The following is a 22,960-nucleotide window of genomic DNA, read 5'->3' as shown; positions in this document are numbered from 1 at the left end:
TACGACAGGTCGTGCTTCACACAGCCACGCACACAACACGACAGGTCGTGCGTCACACAGCCTAGCACACAACACGACAGGTCGTGCGTCACACAGCCACGCACCCCAAGCTCTCCAGATGTTTGTTTCTATATTTCATTACATTACGTGTAATTTAATAACTCATTAGCATCATCAGTACTGGTGATCTATCATCTGTATTATCGTCAGCGAGTGAGGAAGTCCCTCCCTTTTCTGCACCAAAAGGTAATCAAGAATAGGTAATTAACAGACGGAGTTCGCAAGACAGATGCTTGAGAAGATGGTGTAATGGTCTCTCTCTCTCTCTCTCTCTCTCTCTCTCTCTCTCTCTCTCTCTCTCTCTCTCTCTCCCTACCTGCCGAGCAGCCACAAACCCACCCACACAGACACTCTGAGAGTCTTATCACTACAAGACTCCAAATTACAGCACAGTCATGAAACTGGGTTAGCATTTATCTTTGAGATTAGCCAGAGCCGCGAGGTTTAAAGTTCCCGAGTTTACAATCGTGTTCCTGGGGACAAGATTAGAGTTGTTGTTGTTGTTGTTGTTGTTGGTCATCGTGCTGCGGGGACGTCCCCTCCCTCCCCCCAACAACACAGCCGTCACTCTCCAACAAAATTCCAACAACGTCCCCCTCTCCCGAGCACTTCTCACACCTCCATCCATCCCCCCCCCCCCAGCATCGCCCCCCCTCCTACCTCCTAACACCTACCAGAGCGTGAGAGAGAGTACCTAACCTACCCATTAGCAAGCATCACAGACCAAACGCTACCGTCAAGCAGGGCTAGCGCGTAGCGCTCACCACTTCTACTGTTTTCTTCACAAATCTGTTACTCTTTGGGCGTCGCACAGAACGCACAGCTGTCAGTCTTGGGTTCGTTTGGGACTGTTCTCAAGCATCTGTCTAGTTTTCACTTGACAACATATGCAAGTCCCTCCTCCAAATGTCACACTCAGTTTGGCAAAACATTAATGAGGGTCCACCATCTTTCTTGCTCGGCTCTAGGACCAGCATGGCTTACCATGACCAAGAAAAGGGACGAGAGAGAGAGAGAGAGAGAGAGAGAGAGAGAGAGAGAGAGAGAGAGAGAGAGAGGGCGTTCGGCAATACCGAGGATCCCTACTTCTACCTAATGAATTGGATTCACGCTGACAACCCTGGCGTGGTTCTGGCTCGACTTTTGAGACAAAGACAAGAGACGTGCGACTCAACAGCTGCCAGTGGGTCAGGCTAGGTGAGCCAGTCTTGCACAGCTACGATTGAGCGCTGGCAATCAGACGTAGATAATGAGTTTATCGCAACTCTTGAGATAAGCGCTATACCCGGCGTGATGAAACACTGACCCACTGTTATGATAAGCGACAAAATGAATGAGATTTCGGAGAATGTCAAGATAACGAGGTTGATAATACAAATATATGAATCTGTTCCACATGTCGCTAACACACACACACACACACACACACATTGCAGTCCAGCATGAAACCTGTGGCCTCACTGCCTCACCTGAATGACACAGACCTAATAGCAACTTACATCAGAAGTGAGAGATCGGTCTTGCTCTGTCTTATCTCCTGTCTGTCACATGTTTCACTTCACCCACGAAAACATAAGACGACGGTGTTGTGTTATCTGCTTTCTGGACTTAATTTTACCGCCTTATCTAACAGAACCCAACCAAGTCTTATCTAACAGACACCCAAACCACCAGTCACTTTTAACAGACAACACAACCCAATCAGAACAATAGAACCATGGAAGTACACTGTTCTCTCTGACCGACGAATTGTAATGTGATGCTAACAGCATCCTTAGACCACGTCAGGTCACGGAGGGGGATTCACATGTGTGTGTGTACCCCGTCCGGGATTCGAACCCTGGCCGCGTTAGACTTGGTGGATCGCAACGCTAACCGATATACTACAGAGGCTCGTGTGTGTGTGTGTGTGTGTGTGTGTGTGTGTGTGTGTGTGTGAGCCAATGGTCTGCTGCTCCAGCCACGCCCAGGGAGACACAACAATCACGCCGACCTTCCTATTAGTAACGTCACAATAGACACTTCCTGCTGCCGGTGCCAAGAATGCCGGCCCGACACACAGCGGCGCACCGGAGGCTTCCCATCACTGTGTTCCACCAGCCATAGGGTCCACGCGTGGCTCGCTAGATCACAACTAACTTTGAAAACGTCGTAACGACCCCTTGAGCACAACGCTACGACCCCTTGACCATGACGGTAGGACCCTTGACCACGACGGTAGGACCCTTGACCACGACGGTAGGCTCCTTCAGCAAGACGATGCGACCTTTGGTTTATGATGGCCTGGCCCCTTGACCAGACCTAAAAGGGTCACATCGAAGGTCAACTCATCATACCCAAAAGTCGTATAGTCGTGCTCGAAGGACGTTAAGGGTCGTGCTCAGGGAGCTTTAGAAACTGACCGACTGGAACAGGATTATTTCAACATTACGTCATTGGTCTACAAAGGGTAGAACCACAGCAGAAATACCGCAGACACGTACGAGTTCGCTGACGTTCTAAAACACATTATAACTCCAGCGTGGAAAAGCTTCGACCAGATTTAAACCTCTATCCCTCTGCTGGCGTGCCCTCCGGCACTCCAGACAGCCCACTCGATCCACGCTCCCATCCCCACACGGGAATAAATCCGGATAATAAGCGAGATCAGAAGCGATAACGTTAGTATAGGGTGGAAGGAGAGGCAGGTGTCATGGCCGCTCAGAAGATTGAGGCGTACCGTGGCCAGTCGAGGTGTGGGGTGATAGATATCGCCACAGACGTGATAAAAGATGTGCCGGGAGTATCCTGCTGGACCCCAGGTGGGCGTCTGCAGAGACCAGGAGGCATGCCGGCAGGTGTGACGATGAAGCCCTCACCTCAACGCTCCTCAAGCCGCCTGGAGGAGAAGGTGTTTTCGTTTGCCTCACCAGACCCCGAGCCTCGTTTATACAGGTACAGAGTCTCGCAGGGTACGCTGGCCCGTCCTCAAGGCTTGGGTACGGTGACTTGGACTTTCGCCTTGACCCTTTAAGGGGTTAGGTGACAGGGGTCACGCCATCGTAGCCAAGGGTCGTACCTTCGTCCTGAAGGGTTTGGGCGAATGAACCAACGAGTCAGTCTGCAGATCACATTCATAAACATTCATAAACAGTTTCAGTTTCCTAAGATGGTACTGTCGTCTCGACCCAAGAGTCTCAAATCCCTCTACAGTTCGCAAGACAGGACGACCAGTGTCTCAAGTATCTCCTTGCTAATTTGTTTCAAATCTCTCTACCAGCCACATGACAATCGACCAGTACCCCCCCCCCCCTCTCTCTCTCTCTCCTCGCCAATTTGTCTCTAAATCTCTCTACCGTCCGCATGACAGGCGTCCAATATCTCTATCTCGTCGCTAATTGTTGTCGTCGAACCCACCCACCACCTGATACCTTTTCCCCCCCTTCCCCCCATATTGACCCCCCTCCCTCCTCAGCCTCCATCGCCAGACACCATCCACTTGGGCGAGTGATTATTATCTTCTTTGTCTCCCTGATAATTTACGTGACATCAAGTGAACAAAACAAATGTAATTGAAATGGTCTAAACACTTATTCCCGACTGAAAATGAGAACGTGAAATAAACAAAATCATCAAAGAAATCGATGGCTTAGAGAGGGAGAGAGGGTTTAGGGAACCGGGTCATCTTGGGTCATTTGTGGTGAGAAGTGAGGTCAGGTCAGTCTCAGGTAGAAGCTAAAGATAGCTGAAGCTAAAGATATCCGAGCCTCAGTGTGGGCCCACGATCTTCACACGGCCACAACTCTCCCATCAAGGTGGGAGGGGGAGAAATGATAGACATCACACACGCCACCTCTAACATAGAACCGATAGATCAACCTCTACCATAGAAGTGATAGATCAACCCCAACACAACCTCTCATGCACACTTGTTAGAATGCCGTCCTTCCCTGGGTCACTGTACCCTCCACCATCACCTCTGCCCACTATACCCTTCACCATCACCTCTACTCACTACACTCTTCACTATCACCTCTACTCACTACACCCTTCACTATCACCTCTACTCACTACACCCTTCACTATCACCTCTACCCACTACACCCTTCACCATCACCTCTTCCCACAAAACATTTCATCATTTCTTCCCACTAAACGCTTCACCATCTCTGCTCACCTGCCTGTTTGTTTACAAAGACTCTAGTGCCGACACCTGATCTCAAAAGTATAAAGCAGGTAACATTACACTCACTCAGTGTTAGCTGGAATCCACCTGAATAACAACACTACAATATAACTCGGCGTTTATCACTGTGGAGCATGTCAAACACAACAGCAACCACGTTTGTATAAGTAAACACAATCTTAAATTCTCTAAACTAGGGTGATCAGGACATACAACGAACAAGATGGTATTCGGAGGTTCACGAAAGCAAAACAAAAGAGACAGAAAAACAAGCATATGCGAGACGGTGTAAACAAAACAGTTGGCACTCTGGTCGTGAGGTCAGGAAAGAAGTGTTAATGGAGAGGAGGCTGCTCTCCTGCCTCCTCCACCCACCCACCCACCATAGAGATCTTAACCTGAGTTTGTGTAAACATTACCTCCGCGCTCCTGTGTGTGTGTGTGTGTGTGTGTGTGTGTGTGTGTGTGTTGGGTTTAATGGCTACTGACTGCTAATGGTCCGTTGGGTGGTTTGCTTGGTTCTTTCGGCTTTAGGCCTATCAACCGCTGGGGATATTAAAGGCCGTCAGCAACAAGCCGAAACCACTGGCCCGTAAAAGAAAAAAAAATCTTGATCATATTCCTCAGGCGTTGAAGAAAAGTTGTGCGAGCACATGTTTCATCAGACATACCACCCACTCTACCACGGATCCGGAGCCTGCCTCCTGCTAGTGCTCCAGTCTCCAGTACGTGTTGCTAGGAAGTTAGACAACTACACTCATCAAACCTTCTACGGTGGTATGTGGTTAGGGCTCCGACGACGCGCAGGTGCTATCTGGAACATGGAGATGGAGGCTTAAGGTGGTCGTCGCCAGATGTGCTTCGCGGGCATCACAAGACATACTTAACATCGTGATGATTTTCACACTGTCGCACTGACCATACTTCTACCTTAATCATGTGTGTTGTGTGTGTCCCTATATAGTGTATATATACACATAGATAAACAGACAAAGATAAAGTGACAAAAAAGATAAATATGTAGATAAGAAGTAACAGACAAATAGGCTGGTATGGATTGGGGTATTTACACTGGTGTCTAGCCATTCTGAAATGGCCTGAATCAGAACATACAATGTCCTACACCTTCTTGGCAACAAGGAAATAAGACAGACAGATGGTCAGGGAGACAGCGTGAGACAGACAGCCAGACAAACAGAGAGACATAGCGAGACATACAACCAGACAGAGATATCCTGTTTTCATAAGGAAATTTCGAATCTTTAAGAAGAGTTCCTTAAGGGACGGTAAAGCACTGTCATGTCCACAACGGTGGCCGTCACCAGCTGGGCGGTGGGCCTGATCTCCACAGCCGACGGAGCCGGCCTTACGTAACAGCGGGAAGGTCATCATGCCAAGTTTGACATCATTTTGCCCCAGGAATCTCCACATACCGAGTGACGTCTTGCGAAAGATATGTAAATTGATGCAGATAAGGTCAGCAGGACTTCACTGGAGGGGAATTTTACTCATGGTGACAGCAGTTAGAGACTGCTGCGTGGAGTGAACAGTGGAGAATCTTGTGATGAATGAATAACTGCTTTTCATCCAGACTTACATACATGATGAATGACTCTTACCACACTAATCTGCGAGGTTCTGATATCTTCCACTGTCACAAACATCCTCGAAAGGACTTTGGTTTGAATTCCTTTGTATTGGGTTGAGTTAGTCGAATGAAAGAGTGGTGGCTGTGGTGTCTAGCGATGGCTATGGTGTGGTGTTGTGGTGACCGTGGAGCAGCACTTGTTGTGGTGGTAACTGTGGTTGTGGTGGAAATGAGGTTTATCGTGCCCAGCAGCACCTGTGTGGTAACGTGGTGGTGGTGTTTTGATAGTGCCAATGACGCAAGACTATCCCCCACCCACCTCCTCCAACACGGCCACCCCCTCCCTCCATTGGCCTCAGCGCTAACCCCCACACCCACGCACTAAGAAACCTCGTGACCAGACCGCTCCGGCGACGTCCAGAGGGGCGCGTGTGTATCAGGGATGGAATGGGCCAGCAGCACGCCTCCCGTGTTGGTGAATTTTCTCCACTAATGCGAAACACAGTCACGGAATACCTTCCTTTTACACGGCGTCTTGGGAGGGCGTCAGGGGCGGCGTACATTCATGTTCCCCTTCATAACATATTGGACACGACGGTAAGGCACCTCACCTATGGGCAGGACTGCCCGCCCCCTTCAAGTGTCAAGTCGGAAGCCTAAGCATCACAACCAGTGGTCGTATTCTCGCGCTCAAGGGCCGCACCGTCATGCTCAAGAATTGTACCGTCGTAGCGTCGTCTTCAAGGACTGTACCGTCATCGTACCATCGTGCATGAGGGTTCAACCACGGTGCATCATGATGCAGACACGCTCCCTTCAGTACTATACACCCAAAAGCAAACAGAAGCAAAATACCCGAAATAAGGTTTAAATGAACCTGGCCTTATGTCATGTAAATTTCTAACACGACCTTTTTTTCAGTATAATACTCAATCCTTTCCCAGAGGAAAAAGACTGTCTTAAGTCGAGGCGGGCGATAAGATCAGAAAGCATAACATACATGTAGTGGGCAAACTTACAGTTAATACATCAAACTACAGATAATAATCGCCAGGGTCACCAGGCAGACGTGGAACGAGTTTGTGAGTCAACACTCGTCTTGGTTACACGGTCTAGGAGAGAACTTTTTGCAGATATGGACAGTCATTTTTGTTCTCTGGCATATGCAAACACTCGTCTACTGCAAACCATGACGGTGATATACTCAAGAAATGGTGTAAATCTCACTTAAAAACATACCTGGGATGTGAGAGTATGCCGAGATATATTCCCGAGAGGTATGCGCCTAGACTTGTTTGTGGCTGCGCCCGCGAGTCTGCTGAGGTCATCGTGGTATGTCGGGTATATCTAGATCACCAGTAGGCTGTGTAAGCCCTCCTGCAGGTCCTCAGTCTCACAACAGCATGAGTGTGTGTGTGTGTGTGTGTGTGTGTGTGTGTGTGTGTGTGTGGCTCCAGTCATGGAGCCCAGGACACTGACATGCGAGGCTCGATGTTACACACCTCACTGAGATTCTAAGTGCAAAGTCTTTCACACGTATTATATTCTCTCTGATATTTGAGACTTGTGACAATTACGCGTTCATCTGCATCCTCGATATTTGACAAAGCGTAAAACAAAAGCACAAAATCAAAGATAATAAATCAAAGGTAAACGTCGGAATCGAGGTGCGGTGCAGAAACAACAGCGGTCCAAAGGAAAGTCTTCATGGAGAACAGTTCTAAACTCACCTCCAGATTGCACTCCAAACAATCATCCATCCTCGGATGATGCACAGTGGTATCTATCACTCGTAGTAACAGACGGCACTCTCTTGCGACTGGCACTACTGCGAGAACACTGGCTATCACTGGCACTGCGGCGAGGACACTGTCAGCCCATTACCCCAACATACCTGTCGGGCCTCACGGCTGTACAGATAACGAATTTAACACGACGCTCCATTCGCTCCGGAACTCTCTTCCTCTGCGTCCTTGCATCCAGAATCCCCTAATATCAACCTCAGAATTCTCTCCAGAGACTAGCGGTTGGCACTACAAGGATCATGGGCGACACCGAGACAAAGTTACACCAGTGCAGTAAGCAGTTTATATGCTTTTCTCTTGCTCAGATTGGATGGAAGCGAGATTAACCGGGAAATGAGTTATCTTATCAGGTGTTATCGTTTCTATGATATCACGCCCGAAGGTCGTGGTCTACCCCCTTGACGACACGCCTCACGGGTGTTGAGGAGGTGCCCCCTCAGGGGTTGGGTGGGACGGCTGATGGTGGTGGTGGTGGTGGTGGCGAGGGAGTCGTCAGGCAGGTGGTGGCAAGGGAGTGGTTGGTAAGGGTGGTAGGAGATCAGTAACACCAGTTGTGGTGGGCAGGCGGGAGGGGTGGGTGGGGATGGAGGGCTGCCAGTGGCTGAGGCTGGGGAAGGGTGGTGGGAGGGAGGGAGAGAGAGGAGGACATGTACGTGATGATAAATAGTCTTCAGAGCCAGCAGGACCACAGCCACCCACGTATTTATATGCCACAAACACCCACATATATATATACCTCAACCACGAATGTGCATTTTCCACAACCGCCTACGCATATACAACAACAACTACATATGTATACATGTATATATCACAGCCACCACGTATATTTACTACAACCACCACCCGTACATATCAAAATTACCTATGTATATACCAAACGCGCCAAAGCACAGAGGAGAGCGGGGGATCATTTACTCTCTCTCTCTCTCTCTCTCTCTCTCTCTCTCTCTCTCTCTCTCTCTCTCTCTCTCTCTCTCTCTCTCTCTCTCAGGGAAAGCATGGAGGGAAGGACACGAAAAGGGGAACCTGAAGGACGGGAAACCGATGAGGAGACCATATATCTAGGAAGCACAGAACACGACCTGAAGAAGACAGCGACCAACAGGAGGATTCCTTGTCGGCAACAGTACCTGAAGGACTGGACGGTGAAGAAAACGAACAGCAAGAGGATGTTCTTAACAGACAGCAACACCCTGAGGGATAGGACCTGAGGGTAAGGACCTGGCGGATACCCAGGATAACGTGCCGTACTGCCTGCTGCAGGCGAAGCCCCTTAGCAAAGCGGGAGGTCGTTGTCCCTTAATCTGAACCTTGTACTCTAAAACCTCGCCCACTGTGGCTGCTGGCAGTTCACTCGGCGATTGGGTTGATACGAGATAAGAAAACCTCACTTACTGGCTAATCCCACTACACCTCGCTTATCACGATACCCTCGATCTTTTTCGTCTAATCACATAATGCCATGAAGAATCGTGACCCAGTCGGCGTGTTTTTACTTCCTCTCCAGTTTTCGAGATATTCTTACTAAAGAGTCTCTTTCTTACAACCCCCTTCGCGATGCCTGTCACTTACAACCATATTGTCAGGTCAAACGTGGCTTTTTATAAAACAGTTACCACAAGAATACAGAAAAAGAATGTTAATATATTGCTACATAATCACAACTGTATCAAACATAAAACAAACTACAAAATCGGATATAAAGCCATTAATTCACAGAAGTCCAATTCCGAAAGGCGCCAACAGAGTCCAAGGGAGGACACGACATTACATGAGAAAGCCTGATGGTTTATGAAGAGGTTATTAACTGAAGGACAATTATACCATCTTGAATCTCTATACAGATGGAGCTAGAGTGGCAAGGTTGAAGACTCCCCCGCACCCACTATTACAGATAGAGACAGAACTGTAAAACCAGGAGACTTCGTCGTCTACGTGGCATCGTATTCAACTCCCCCTCCGGTACAGCCACTCATCACCGTCAGCAGAGTTCGATGGCAAGACCCTTCAATACCGAAGCGAGACGACGTCGAAGAGCTACGTCCTCGCTGAAAGCTTCTATTCGACTTTAGTAGTCCGCCAGGGTCGTAAAGTTCCAGACGCTTGTTATGGGAGATTTATGGTAAATTGTCCGTAATGGTGACCACTCGCCTCTGATCGGCCAGGCCCGTCAGTGACGACAACTGCGTTAATCTTATCTCTATGAGCAGCTGTTGAATCATGCGACGTGACCCAGACAAGGGCCGCCTCTGGCCTGCACGCCCGCCCGCGTCTCCCCTCCACAAGATTAGGACCGACAACCTCTCACTCCGCTGCCACGTTCTCATACACGAAATAAACACCAAGTTATACATCTCTAGTTTGCCTGAGAAACAGGATTTTTTTTTCGTATACGTAGGAAACAAACATGTAAGTAATATATGAACTATTTAGAGTACAGTATAATGATAAATAATCAGACCTAAGTGAATCCTCTCGAATCCATAAGTGACTATTGCAGAACACACACACACACACACACACACACACACACACACACACCTATACGAGGCGACTCATTGAAGGTATATTGCCCATTACATGTTGAGCGTGAGATTGCGAGAAATGGGTTCGAGGCCATAAAGCTTTGGTTGTGTTTGCAATGGGAGGCTGGTGGACTGTAGAGGTGATGGCAAATAAAGTGCAACCCGTGGTAACAGTGTGTGTGTGTGTGTGTGTGTGTGTGAACAGCACGTTCAAGTAGGACAATCTGTGTGTACTACTTGTCCTGTACATGAATACCTTACCAGTCATGTGCCTGTACAGTACACACTTGTGAATGGCCCCGAGCACAAGGTAAATATACCATCACATCAGATGGATGTGGGGAATCTTATCTTTATCATCGGGTCACCGATAAGGCCATAACGACCTGCAGAGGCCGACCACAGCACCACTGGGTACAGGCGATGATCCCCTACGAAACGACCCAAGACTCTCGGGGAGACCTTGAACAGCCAGCTGACACGTTTGCCGTAAGATTCACCAGGTCGTATGTGGTATACTGGGAGCTTTTCCCCCCACCGTAATGATGTAATTACCGTCCAGAACACAAGGGTTCACATTATCGCCAATCAGGACGATAATGGGACCAATATCCCAGAGGGAGACAAACGAGGAGATGATGGCGGTGATGATGGTGGTCACCGCCACAAGTGGACAAGTAGGCCAAACCCTAACGACACGGCCGGACCAGCTGTCCGCCACACACACACAAAAAAAAGAATAAGAAAAAAAACATGCATCTATTGCCTTGGTGGTGACGAGGAAGGAGGCGGAGGAGCACAGCTGCTGCCCTGGTGAGTGCCAGAGTTGTGACACACTGTAGTACCCACCGTCGTCGCGGTAATTTACCATGGGCACGGGGGTTGAGTCAGCGGAACGAAAGGACGCTACTCGTTTCTCCGAGTGTGTGGCTCCCGCGTCCAGATCCAACGGTGGGTGGGTGGGGGGGGACCTGCGTTCGCAGCCCTGATATACCGCGTGTGTATCTTAAGGACGTTACTTGGTCGGATCTCTCATGCAAGACTCTCGGTAGAATTACCAGCCTAAACACCAGACAACCAAAGGATCAGACGAGCGCATTTCTTCACCTCCACATCGCAACATCGCGAATGCGTCAACATCTGCCTCGTGCCAGTTGCTGAGGTCGGTTCCCTCACCCACCCCCCACAGGGAACTACACTTCGCACCGCTGCTACTATCCCTCATCCTCATGCGTGACACAGACGCAAACATCGTCTTAACTACACAAACCCATCCATCACCTCGACCGTCCTGCCTCATCACTCCGGGACCACCATCACAGACAGAGTGTGGGAAGGGCAGTGACAGACTAGGAAAAAAAAATATGACAAATAGGACAATAGGCGCTTGTTGTGCTGCTGATGGCCATGTAAACAATGAAGGCAGCTGGCCGTGACGTGGTACAAATGCTCGTCTTGCAACACCTTTTTTATGGTGGCTAATGTAGAGGTCCCTCGAGTAAGGAGTGTGTCTGGGGCCGTTGGTGGTCGACGCCCCCCTACAGGGTGCGCTCAAGGAGGAGGTTTGCTAGGGTTCACAGAGCGATTTACTTCCCCTCCTACTGCAATGGCTTCTTGTAAACCGAGATACAGTGATGTTTATACAGGTAATTCACTCTAAGGAGAGATACAGTCTTGTCTAATTGAGGTACAGTAATTCCTATACAGGTAATTCACTGTAAGGAAAGATAGTCTCCTGCAGCCGAGCTACAGTATTCTTTATACGGTTAATTCACTTTATGGACCGTAAAGATACAGGCATCTGTACTTGAGGTACAGTGTTCGTTCTACAGGTAATTCACTGTAAGGAGAGAAACAATTGTCTGTAACCAAGTGGTTGGGGCTGATGTAATCTCAAGAGCCTCACTACAAAGTGGTTTTTTTTCTCCATATGACTGGCGGACCACATGGAAGGGGCGTTGCTGTACATCCTTGGTAGAATTAGTTCGAGTTAAGACGCAGCTCTGTGTGTGTGTCTCTATGGCTGACGTTAGGGGGGGTTCGATGCCTCATGTCCTCAGAGTATGTTCACTGAAGTGTTCCCAACGACGAGATGCACCAGAAGAAGACACAACATAATCCCCGAGGGAACCACAGTGTCCCCTGCCGAGCTAATATGTCATACTCTGGAGTGAGGGTTGGATCGAGCGAGTCTCAGCGCACGTTTTCTGTTGTTGCTTTCGACTCTGTTGAGGTACGTAGCATCTGGAGTGTCACTGACATTCGCTTCGCTCAACTTCCAGTCCTGCATTGAAGTTCCTTTGTTTGTTCGGCAGGAGAGGAGGGATGGGTCAGTCACCAGGCGGGGTAGACGAGTGGTGGTTACCAGGCCGAGGGAACCGGTCACCATGCAGGCAGGGGGTACCAGGTGGTCACCAGGCAAGCAGGGGATGCCAGGTGGTCACCAGTTAGGCAGCGGGTACACAAGGGCCGGGTGTTGGTGCCTCAGGAGACAACAGACCCGACGGTCGACGAGGCGTCCTCGTCAGCCCGCGGCAAGACAGGTCGTGGGCGGTGCCGCAGGCGCGGGACACGGGCGTGGGAGGGGGTGCGGGCTGGGCGTGGGATACAAGATGTACGCTACAGCCACACCAAGATGGCATCATGTGTGATGATTGGTAGGCCAGGAGGAAGGAAGACTGGCCAGTTTCTGTACAGTTAAGTCCAGCACCCAGGCGATTAGTAAGACAAGGGAGGGAGGACTGGCTAATTCCTAACCCTATGTCTAACCCTATGTCTAACTCTGGCCAACAAACCTCTCCTTCCCCTACACCCCAGCACATGTGAGGTTGGTACCTGATCCGGAAACTACCTTCTCCCCACCCCACACCTCTCAGGATCTCTACCCTTACACATGGCGTTCCTGTCTGCCTTTCTATCGCAGACCCATTCAAACCCTTTAAACGTATTCAGTCTTAGTGGTACAGTCGGGAGCGTGGTGGAGGTGAGGGCAGAGGGTGAGCATGCGGGAGACAGATCGGAGCGTGATGCATGTGGTGAGCATGTTTACCTGGCCACGGCTGGCCTGGACAGTGTCAACACTGGCCTGACATACAGCTTGCACCAGACACCCTCCGTGATGTGTCGCGCGACCGACCCACCAACCAACAACCCCACGGACCATGGGATTGGACCCGACCCATCCAGCACCACCACTAATACCACAACATTACCACCACTACCTACCACAACAAGAGCACCACGCCACTACAACCACTTCATCATGAGAATACAACTGGATCCAAATAGCCTAAGACCTCTGGGTCCTTTACGAGGTTGTTTTGTGGTAGCGGAAAAGAGCGGAAACGTATGGATTAATGTGGTAAGAGTAGAAGGACAAACATATCTTTTAAGGAAAAAGACATGTGGACTTGTGTTGCTAAGCCAGCCTCGTCACAATGGTCGACCAGCCTCGTCACACAGAGCGACCATCTTCGTCACATATAGCCACCACCCTCGTCACATGTACAAACCAGGCTCGTCACATGTACAAACCAGGCTCGTCACAAATATCAACCAGCCTCATCCAGCCTAGTCACACATATCGACCAGCCGCAACACGTCACGCACTGTCACTCCTCTCCCAGCACAGCAAACCACCCAGCCGGCCAGCCAGTCAACCAGCCAGACAGGCAGGCGGAACACAACCGTCCGTCCAGGCACACACACACACACACACACACACACCACAGCTTTCATCACTCACGACATTTCCTGACAAATGTAAGTTTTTTTTTTACTGACTGGATTTTCCATCTCCCTGTGTTTACTTTAGCCCGCTGACCTCCTCTGGTTCTAGGGTCATCCCAGGGTAAGCTGACGAGGGGTTGAGGTGGGGGGGGGGGGTGGAGGGAAGGATGTTATAACATTCAACACGTTTTCTAAAAATCATAATGGGGGCCGGCTTGATGCACGCAGCCCTCTACCACCCCCTCCTCCTCCCCTCCTTGAGGACCTCTTACTAGAATAGAGGTCAAAGTACGGTATCCGCCCACTTCCACCACGGTCAGAGGTCACTGTACAAAGCTCCAGTGGCCACTTACAGGGTAAATCTTAGCGTGGCAATCCAGAAGTCCTTCCGGCGAGGTCTATTTCATGATGTGGATCCGGGAAGTGGTGACCCACAACACCCACAGTACACACCCACGGTACACCCACTTCTCGCACCCCTTCACCCACCCACACCCCGTCCCCTAGTTCTCCCCTCCCCTAGTTCCCGTGCCCCAGGCCGGACCAACCCCATCAACAACTGGGCACATCTCTACCACCCCCCAGAACAACAACTTCCCCCCCTCCCCGGCTTCCGGGGCTCCTCCATCATCAACTAGGGTCATCAAGCACCCCAGCACGGCGTCATCTGTGCCTCCCCCTGTAGCGTCCTAGCTCCTGGGGTCATGAATCGCCCCAGCACAGCGTCATCAATGTCCCCTCCAAGCTTCAGAGCCCCATCATCAACTGGGGACACCTCACCCCCAGAAACCCCCACAACCCTAACCTACTAACCCAAGCAACTTTCTAAAACTTTCAGAAATCACACGAAGATTTATGATGTACTTGAACAACTAAATACATTAAATGAACAAACGGTTCACAATGGAATTATATAAATCGCTCCAAGCATCCGACATCTGTCGACCATAAATGTATCTTATTTAGATATTCTTTGTCTTAAGAATTAGCATATAGGAAACTATTGTGTACATTATTTAATAACAGACACCCTCATCATCATATGTAAACTGATGATGATAGTTAGTCATTCTGATGATGGTAACTTTGAAAGCGAAATTGATAGTAAATAGATATCCTTTGTTGCTGTTACATGAATATCTAACACAAAATATTAACCTACTTTTTTTTATAATGAGTCAAGGTATATCTTCTTCCGGAACCATCCACAACCCCTATTCACCATTTTCTGATTTCTTGCGAGGAGGATTGGATTCCTGCCTGTCCGCGGATGATACCGAAGTTATGAGAGAGATATAAAGCGAGAGAGATTGCATCACTTTACAAGGGGACCTAGACAGACTCCAAAGGTTTTCTGATGCATGGTTGATGAAATTCACCCCTATTCAATGGGATGTAATGAGGATGGGATATAGTATAAGAAGACCTCAATGGGAATATCTTGTGGGATATAAGTTGCAGGAATCCGAGCGTCGATGGGACTCCAGAGTAAGACGTCGTCTCTGATCTGTTGCCATAGTCCCACCTCAGGAGGATGATAAAGAAGACAAACTGACTGCTGGGGAAATATTAGAACAGCGTGCAAGTGTATGGAGGATGAAATACCCTCCAAGTTCTTCACAATCCTACATTCGGTCAAATACAATATATGCTGAAATTTGGTGAATTAATTAAATAGCAGGGCTTGTATTCGCCCATCATGGAAGAGAAAGGAGTAAAGGGTGACCTGATCACAAAGTTTAAAGTTCTAAGCCAGTCTGGTGAAATCAACAGAAGGGTTCTTCGAAAGATATAGAGATAGAACAACCCGAGGTTATAACATGAAATTAAGCAAAAAACTTGATGGAAAAGACGGAAAGGAATGCAGAGAGTATACTGAAGTTTCAGAAGATGATATGATAGGGTAGGTTCAGGACGTGGAGCTCCACGGGTACATGTGTAGAACTCTCTGGCCGTACAGTACAAAATATGTGATTACATAAAGAAAATGGCAAGACGTTTCCAATCATCTTCAGTTCTTAGAAAACAGCTATCTCTGGTGGTTGGTCGCCCTACCCCATACTTCCCCAGCACGACTCTCCCAGCACGACACACACAAAGCACAGCCATCCTTAAGAATGACTCCTACCCCAGCAGAGATGTACCCCAGAATGACAGCTACCATCCCTAGCAAGACATCTCCCCAGCACAACAGCCTCCTCCCCAGCAAGACAACCCCCACCCCCCCTTCCTCCTCTCCCCAGCACAACAGCAACCACCCCCAGCAAGACAAACCCCCCAGCGGGACAGCTTCCCACCGTCCAACTCATTCATAAAATTCTGTCCATTCAGCATCCGTATCCCGGGGCTAGAGGGAGAGAGCCAACAGGTGCACCCGCGCGCCGCAAGGGCGGCGCTCCCCATTCCTTTGTGCTGGAATGACGACTTTGTGTGCTTCGTGGTCCCACACTACCTTCCTGCCCGAGATAATTGTTGTCCAAAACCAGCTAGTAATGGTTATGTTACGTTACGTTACGACGACTCTCGTAGCTCAGTGGTCACGGGGCCGAAGAGGCGGGGTGTTACGTACACGTTCTCAAATTGGTTTCAAACCAGAGGCAGTGATCAAGTCATCCACTACTCTTCTCTCTTCCATGATGGGCAAATTCTGTTCGACCTTCTCTGTCAAATGTTTATGTTTCTTCAAAGCAAGGTAACCAGACTAGAGGTACGTATGCTAATTTAATCTACGTTGCATATAGTTTACAGAACATTTCCTTAGCCAGGCACGTAAGGTGCTTCTAAATTAAAGATAATTTGTCTGTGTGACAATCATCATCCTGACGGGTGTTCTAATGATAGGCTGAGCAGAGTCTCGTCTTCCACGTCCCTCTGACACAGACTTATGTCATTTTGTTTGCTATCAGATTATAGCCATGTCGAGCCTTTCCTCCAGTGTTTCCCATCCTCATTGCTTCACATTTGCTTGGGATGACTTTCATCATCAATGCACCTGACCAACTGTGGAAGCTGTGTAAACTGACTATTTGTACTGTAAGCGGAGGAAGTTTTACACTCGTGTGGTCCCATCTGTTCAAATAAGTGTGTGTGTGTGTGTGTGTGTGTGTGTGTGTGTGTGTGTGTGTTTCTGCACAAAACAACTGTAATAAGTGAGACCACATAAGACTCTGTGTTAAGCCAGGACACACTCAAATCCCTGCAAGTCACTATCGAGTCTCTTTGTACCACGAGCCACACCAATAAGACCTAACCCAGACCAACTCAGACCACTATGAGCAGGTCTAGACCAACCCATTCTGAACATAACCCAGACCAACTGAAACCACTACGAGGTTGTCCAGACTAGCTTAAACAGCTACGAACTTCTCTAGTCCACTTCATTATGAACATCAGTAGTGAAGAAAAGAAGTGATTGTTACCAAAACGAACGCCATCGTTAACATTGTGTCAGTTCTATAACAACACCTCACTCAGGAAATTACTCAGACTCAAAGCCTCTTAGACAGTCAAACTCAAACACCTTTACGTCTATGTGCACAGGAGAGGTAGGTGTATGTATCTATGTGATGCAGAGCAGAGCACATTTCTCGACATCTTTATTTACAAGTTTCTTACTCTCATGCCATGTCCTTTGGAGAGGATGGCTTGCTGGACCCCTTGGTGTAGAGAAAGGCTGAAGGACACCACTCTGGCTGGCGTCAGAGGAGGAGGGAGGTGATCCTTGTGTTCGTTGAAGCTACACAGGTGTGAAGTCAAGGACATGGCTGGGGGCCGACACCAGCTTCACAACGGTGGTGAGAGATGCGAGTCAAGGGGCCGGAACAAAGGTTTCCCCCCACCCAACATTCTCTCTCTCTCTCTCTCTCTCTCTCTCTCTCTCTCTCTCTCTCTCTCTCTCTCTCTCTCTCTCTCTCTCTCTCTCAGGGCACTACCCGCCACCCCCACCTCACAGGAAAGCCCACGACGAGGGCACTCCCCCTTGATCCTAAACTTACAACTGGTGGATCAGGACCAAATCGAAGGCCGTCCCTCCCTCTGCCTCATGGTGCATTAGTATACTGTGGATAACGTGCATATACTCATTCCACTCCTGCCCACACCACGCTGCGCCTCGGTGCTGTGGTGACACATTAGGTGCGTTTGTTCGCTCTCCTCTACCTGCATGATGTGTTAGTACTCCGGTGAGTAGCTCACTGATTGGAGGGAGAGAGAGAGAGAGAGAGAGAGAGAGAGAGAGAGAGCACTCCGGGTGGTACCAAGACGTATCCAGCTCGGGTATTACCCTCTCGACCAAGCAGTAGTAAAGTGTGGGATACAACGAAAAAAATGACCCCTTGAGGCTGTGTCGTGCCCCACGGCCAAAGCGTTGGCTCCTGGGGAGGAAGCCGGACACTCCTGGTGGGTGGGGGCCCAGGGAGGGGGAGGCAGGTAACAGGCTCTTAACACCCAGTCAGAGACACCATGGTCGAGAGAGGTACCAGCGAGTGTATGATGGTGAGACATATAACGGCGAGTACTCTCGTGCGTAACATTGTCTTGACCTACTTGCCAAGGTGGTCAGGTCGAGGGAGGGAGGGTGTCCCTCCTGCATGATGGAGAGGAGGGAGGACATCCTTCATCCCCCTCTCCCTCCATCTACATCCAAGATGGATAGCCATACGTGTGTAGTTCACACACATTGTAATGATTTTCCAGGGTTACACACCTTCCAGCACGAGATATGGCATACTGGAATCCCCTGAGCGCAAGAGTACGACCCATTTGATTACACGTGGACGACCCGTGAGTGGAACGGTACGACCCCTGAACACGACAAGGAGACACTTAAGGAGGAGGATGCACGTGGACGACCCGTGAGTGGAACGGTACGACCCCTGAGCACGACAAGGAGACACTTAAGGAAGAGGATGCGACTCTTGGGCCGATCTTAATACCCTTAAGCACGATGTATGGTGGTTAGGGCTTGACCTGATCCTTAAGGGTCAGGTCAAGGTGAAGCCTTGGCTATCATACCCGAGGGTCGTATCGTCGTGATCATAGCTCCTAACCTCGTGCTCGAGGGTCGTACCGTCTTGATGAAGGTACAGTTTGTAACGACAGACACCATGGCAACCCTCTCGTGTGTTATGTTCGGTAAAGCTTTGTTTAAGCTGTGAGGATTCGAACCCTGTATCATCCGTACTGTTCTTCTCTTCTGACCAGTCACAGCCAAGCTGACTATCCTCTCCCTAACACTTGGTAATACACTGTCAGATGTTCTCTGCGAGAAATACACTCGACTCAAGAAATTGCTCATAACCCCACCTGAACAGTATTCATGTTCACCGACGTCGCGATTGCTCTGGATGACGCTCATCTTCTTGCTTGCAGTAAACATGGATGAAACGGTGATTAGGCACGAGTGGAGAAGCTCTCCTTCCCCTTCCACAGCCACGGGACGCAGTCTGCAACGACGGTGTTGAGCACCGTAAATAATGATAATAATGTTCTGTGTATTTACCAGGAACGGAATATTATACAAAGTATTCGTCAGGACGTATGTTGCTCACACGTGAATACCAGCGAAGACATGTGTCATAAAGGAATAAACCAGTAATACAGGAGGGCTATAAAAACCACCTCCGATATCATACGATGAGTTTGCGAGTTTGTGTAAGTTGTGCAATGAATTCCCATTTTCTGTTGGTAACTTCCGGCGAGGCAAGGTGGCAACACCCCCGGGGCCAGCCGATGATTATCGTGCCCAGGCAAGGCTATTGCGCTTGCGCTGACACTGCCAAGCGCGTCACCTCCAGGCTATCATATCTTTTTTGTTCTTTTTTTTTTGTTCGTCCAGCTTTAATCTAGTGAAGCGAAGGTTTTGCCTCCCGAGGAGGAATGGTGTGATGTGGTCAACCTGCGCTATTATATTGCTGCCCACGTACGTGCGTAGTCTCGCTGCGCAGTGCATGACGGAGGGAAAAAACCTCATGTCTTTATCGCCTGTGAATAACGCATGTACTCTCTCTCTCTCTCTCTCTCTCTCTCTCTCTCTCTCTCTCTCTCTCTCTCTCTCTCTCTCTCTCTCCGATACACACCTTAGTGTTGTCACTGGGTTGGCACTACAGTCGCCCGCCCATCAGCCGGGGTCGTCCCCTCCCCAAGGTACCCTACCCCTCTCCCTCAACACACACACACACACACCTGGCCTCCCATAGTTAGTTACCATGCACTCGTGCCAACATCACCCCCCCCCCCCCATCAGGTCTGCCTACACACCCGTCCCCCACCATGACCACATTCACACACACACAGCACAAAAGATGGAGGCCCCCACGAGTACAGAGCTCCTACCCAGTACAGTAGAAAGATGAGAATATAGTTAATCTATCCACTAAAGAATTTGTTTTTGGGGATGTTCCTGGCACAAAGTCCCCAAACCGAATGACTAGCTTGGTCATGGACGACTGATGGAGGACGACTAGTGAGGAGTCACTGGTGGGCATGACTAGAGAGAGTGGAACAGGAAGGACGAGTCGAAGAAAGAGAAACTAGTGAGAGACATAAGAATAGGAAAAGAAAACGGCCGAGACGGAGACTCACATATATATATATATATATATATATATATATATATATATATATATATACACACACACACACAAGGGAGAATGATGGATCGACGTGGTGGGGAGCAGCGTCGGGGTCATGAATGGGGGGAGCATGAATGAATTTTTACGCTCGTGTGGCTGGAGGGGGTCGTGTGAGGGGTGGGAGAGAGGAGGGGGACCCCGACCGGTCCCTCAAGTACTCCCCCGTCAATCCCATGAGAATCAAAATCAACACAAGCCGAGTGTAGGTTCCTGATATAAGTGGCCCTTGAGTGCCACGCTGGAGCAGACTAGTGGACCCTTGAGCGCTCTCCGCTCGGCATGAGTTAGCGCTACACACACACGCACACACTCAGCCCAAACCAGCGGTCTCCTAGTTTGCGATAACGACCCAAGCCGTCGCTCTGATACCGTCGCTTATGGTAATCGGTGACGTGAATATTGACAACCGGGGCCCCATGTTCCGGCTACGGCCCCACCACTTCTTGCTCCTTCACCCAGCAAATTTGGGCAATTTCGAGGAGATTTTTTTATCTCCCTAAACCCAGGTTCCCCGCCCGGCGCCACTCGAAGTAACGCCCGGTTGCTAGCGGTCTCTGCTAGCCTTCTTAAACCCCCGACTCCTCAATCAGTGTGAGACTAATGAGTTAAGAGGCACTCGGCGCGCAGGCCCCGGGTCCCCCTGAAGATGACCGGGGTGGGTGGGTAATCACAGCCCTTAGGTCCCGCGTCAGCCGCTGCTCAGGCGTAACTATAATTACGGCCGAGACGAGTCTGGCCAGCAGCCCAGGCTTTTTACTACCGGGTGAAAGGCTTGGTCATCTCCCGGGGTCCTCCTTGGCGAGGGACGCTGGGCAAACACGAGGAGGAGAGGACTCTTGTCTTCGAGTAGTGTCAACAGATGATTCTTGGACGTGAAGACATAATAAAACGCAAGGCAGGAGCGAACATCCGGTCCACCACGTCAGCGTCTTTGGTCCAACGAGAATAAAGTGGGAAAAAAAGAACATCAAAGACATTAAATCTTTCCCAAGATACAAAGTACAAAACATCAGACGTGTTAAAGAAATACAATCACGACTTCATCATCTACTTGACGTAACCATACTTCGCTATGGTATACTCGCACTGGGTCTGTCATATATACGAATATTAGCAACAATTTGGTTAGAAATTTCTTCTCTCTCCTCCAAGTACAACTTGTTATTCTGTCTGCTCCCAGCGGGGGAAGCAGGTGAAAGTAGGCGATCAGTGACACCCAGCGTTAATGAACGGAATATCAGTGTAGTGAAATCTCAGCCACCTCGTCCATAATGCAAAGCTCTTCAATACGATGATACGATCCTAGAGTGCGACGGTACGATCCTCGAGTGCGACAGGACGATCCTTAAGCACGACACACACACACACACTTTACGTATGACAAATGTGATTTTGAAAAGTGTACAAGAGAATATCAGATCATACAACACTAACATGTATAATGCGCATCATACTCCGTCATTCATCATCATCATGATAAAAGTCGTGGAAAAAGAAACTCTTAGATTCCGATTAAAATACACGTTCCGAGGCGGGTCAGCTGACCACGCGCCGCAGCTTAGTAAGCCGTGTCCAACTTATGCTGTCCCCCGTGTCCAGAGAGCTTCCCTGCTTCTGGGTTGACATCAGCAAAGCTTTCAGGTTAATGCACCCCGCAGCAGTCTCCGATCACTCAAGCGTAAAGCTTAGCGGATCTCACCACCTCCGGCTGTGTTAAGCCATGACTACCTGCCAGGTTAAGAATACCACCCACCTTAGGCTGTATTAGGCTATACCTACTTGCTAGGTTAAGGGACCCCCACCACCACAGGCTGTATTAGGCCATACCTACTTGCTAGCTTAAGGGACCCCACTACCTCGGGCTGTGTTAATCCATGCCCACCTCCTGAGATATCCACAAGATAACTGTGAAGCGAGATAACCATGTTTTAAGACACCTTCCACCACACACTTCCTCATGTAAAACCACAACTCCAGCAGCGCCCCGAAGTATTTAAACAACAAAAGTACCTGTAAACAGACCTTTAACAAGGGCCTCAGTGATTACCCTCTTAGCAGGACCCGGCAATTATCCCCTCCTGGTGATATAATGCCCCAGTCCGGGGTGAAGAGGATAATGTTTAAGCTGAACTGGAACAATGGAACTCTGAGCTACAATGACGCACGCACTGTTCCTGCCGGGCACTGTTGTAGGCGTTGGTGGCTTCCGTCAAGGCTGTCTCGTCCGGTTCCGAGTTCATGCCGTAATCCTTCGTGACGACGTACCAGAGTGCCCTGCAGGAAACTGCCCCGTCAATCGTTCCATCCTTAATTACAGGGGCCTATGCCAGTGGCCTACGCATCCTACTACTAAGGACACAGTCAGTCCACGGGTCGGATATATACCATACTAATCTTAGGCTAAAGAAACGTCAGTATTGGAGGCACAGAACCTGTGCTAGACGTGGTACTAT

At 49.4% G+C, this 22,960-nt stretch overlaps 1 protein-coding gene across 6 annotated transcripts in view; it reads right to left on the bottom strand.

Annotated features, from left to right (window-relative positions):
• The window catches only part of LOC139747680 (transforming protein p54/c-ets-1-like), a 268,848-nt gene that overhangs the window by 228,667 nt on the left and 17,221 nt on the right, over positions 1 to 22,960 (bottom strand). Inside the window, exon 1 of one of the 6 annotated variants that reach the window (XM_071660267.1) lies at positions 7,708 to 7,869. The exons of 3 other annotated variants lie outside the window; for them this stretch is intronic. Coding sequence is in view for 2 of the 3 variants with exons in the window: in XM_071660262.1 (XP_071516363.1) it covers positions 7,544 to 7,573 (30 nt within the window). In the remaining variant the exon portion in view is untranslated. 2 more of the 6 variants (XM_071660262.1, XM_071660260.1) reach the window with 2 other exon arrangements.

The sequence above is a fragment of the Panulirus ornatus genome, chromosome 69 (assembly GCF_036320965.1).
Source record: "Panulirus ornatus isolate Po-2019 chromosome 69, ASM3632096v1, whole genome shotgun sequence".
In the NCBI taxonomy this organism is placed as follows: domain Eukaryota; kingdom Metazoa; phylum Arthropoda; class Malacostraca; order Decapoda; family Palinuridae; genus Panulirus; species Panulirus ornatus.
This window is presented reverse-complemented; position numbering and strand designations above follow the sequence as displayed.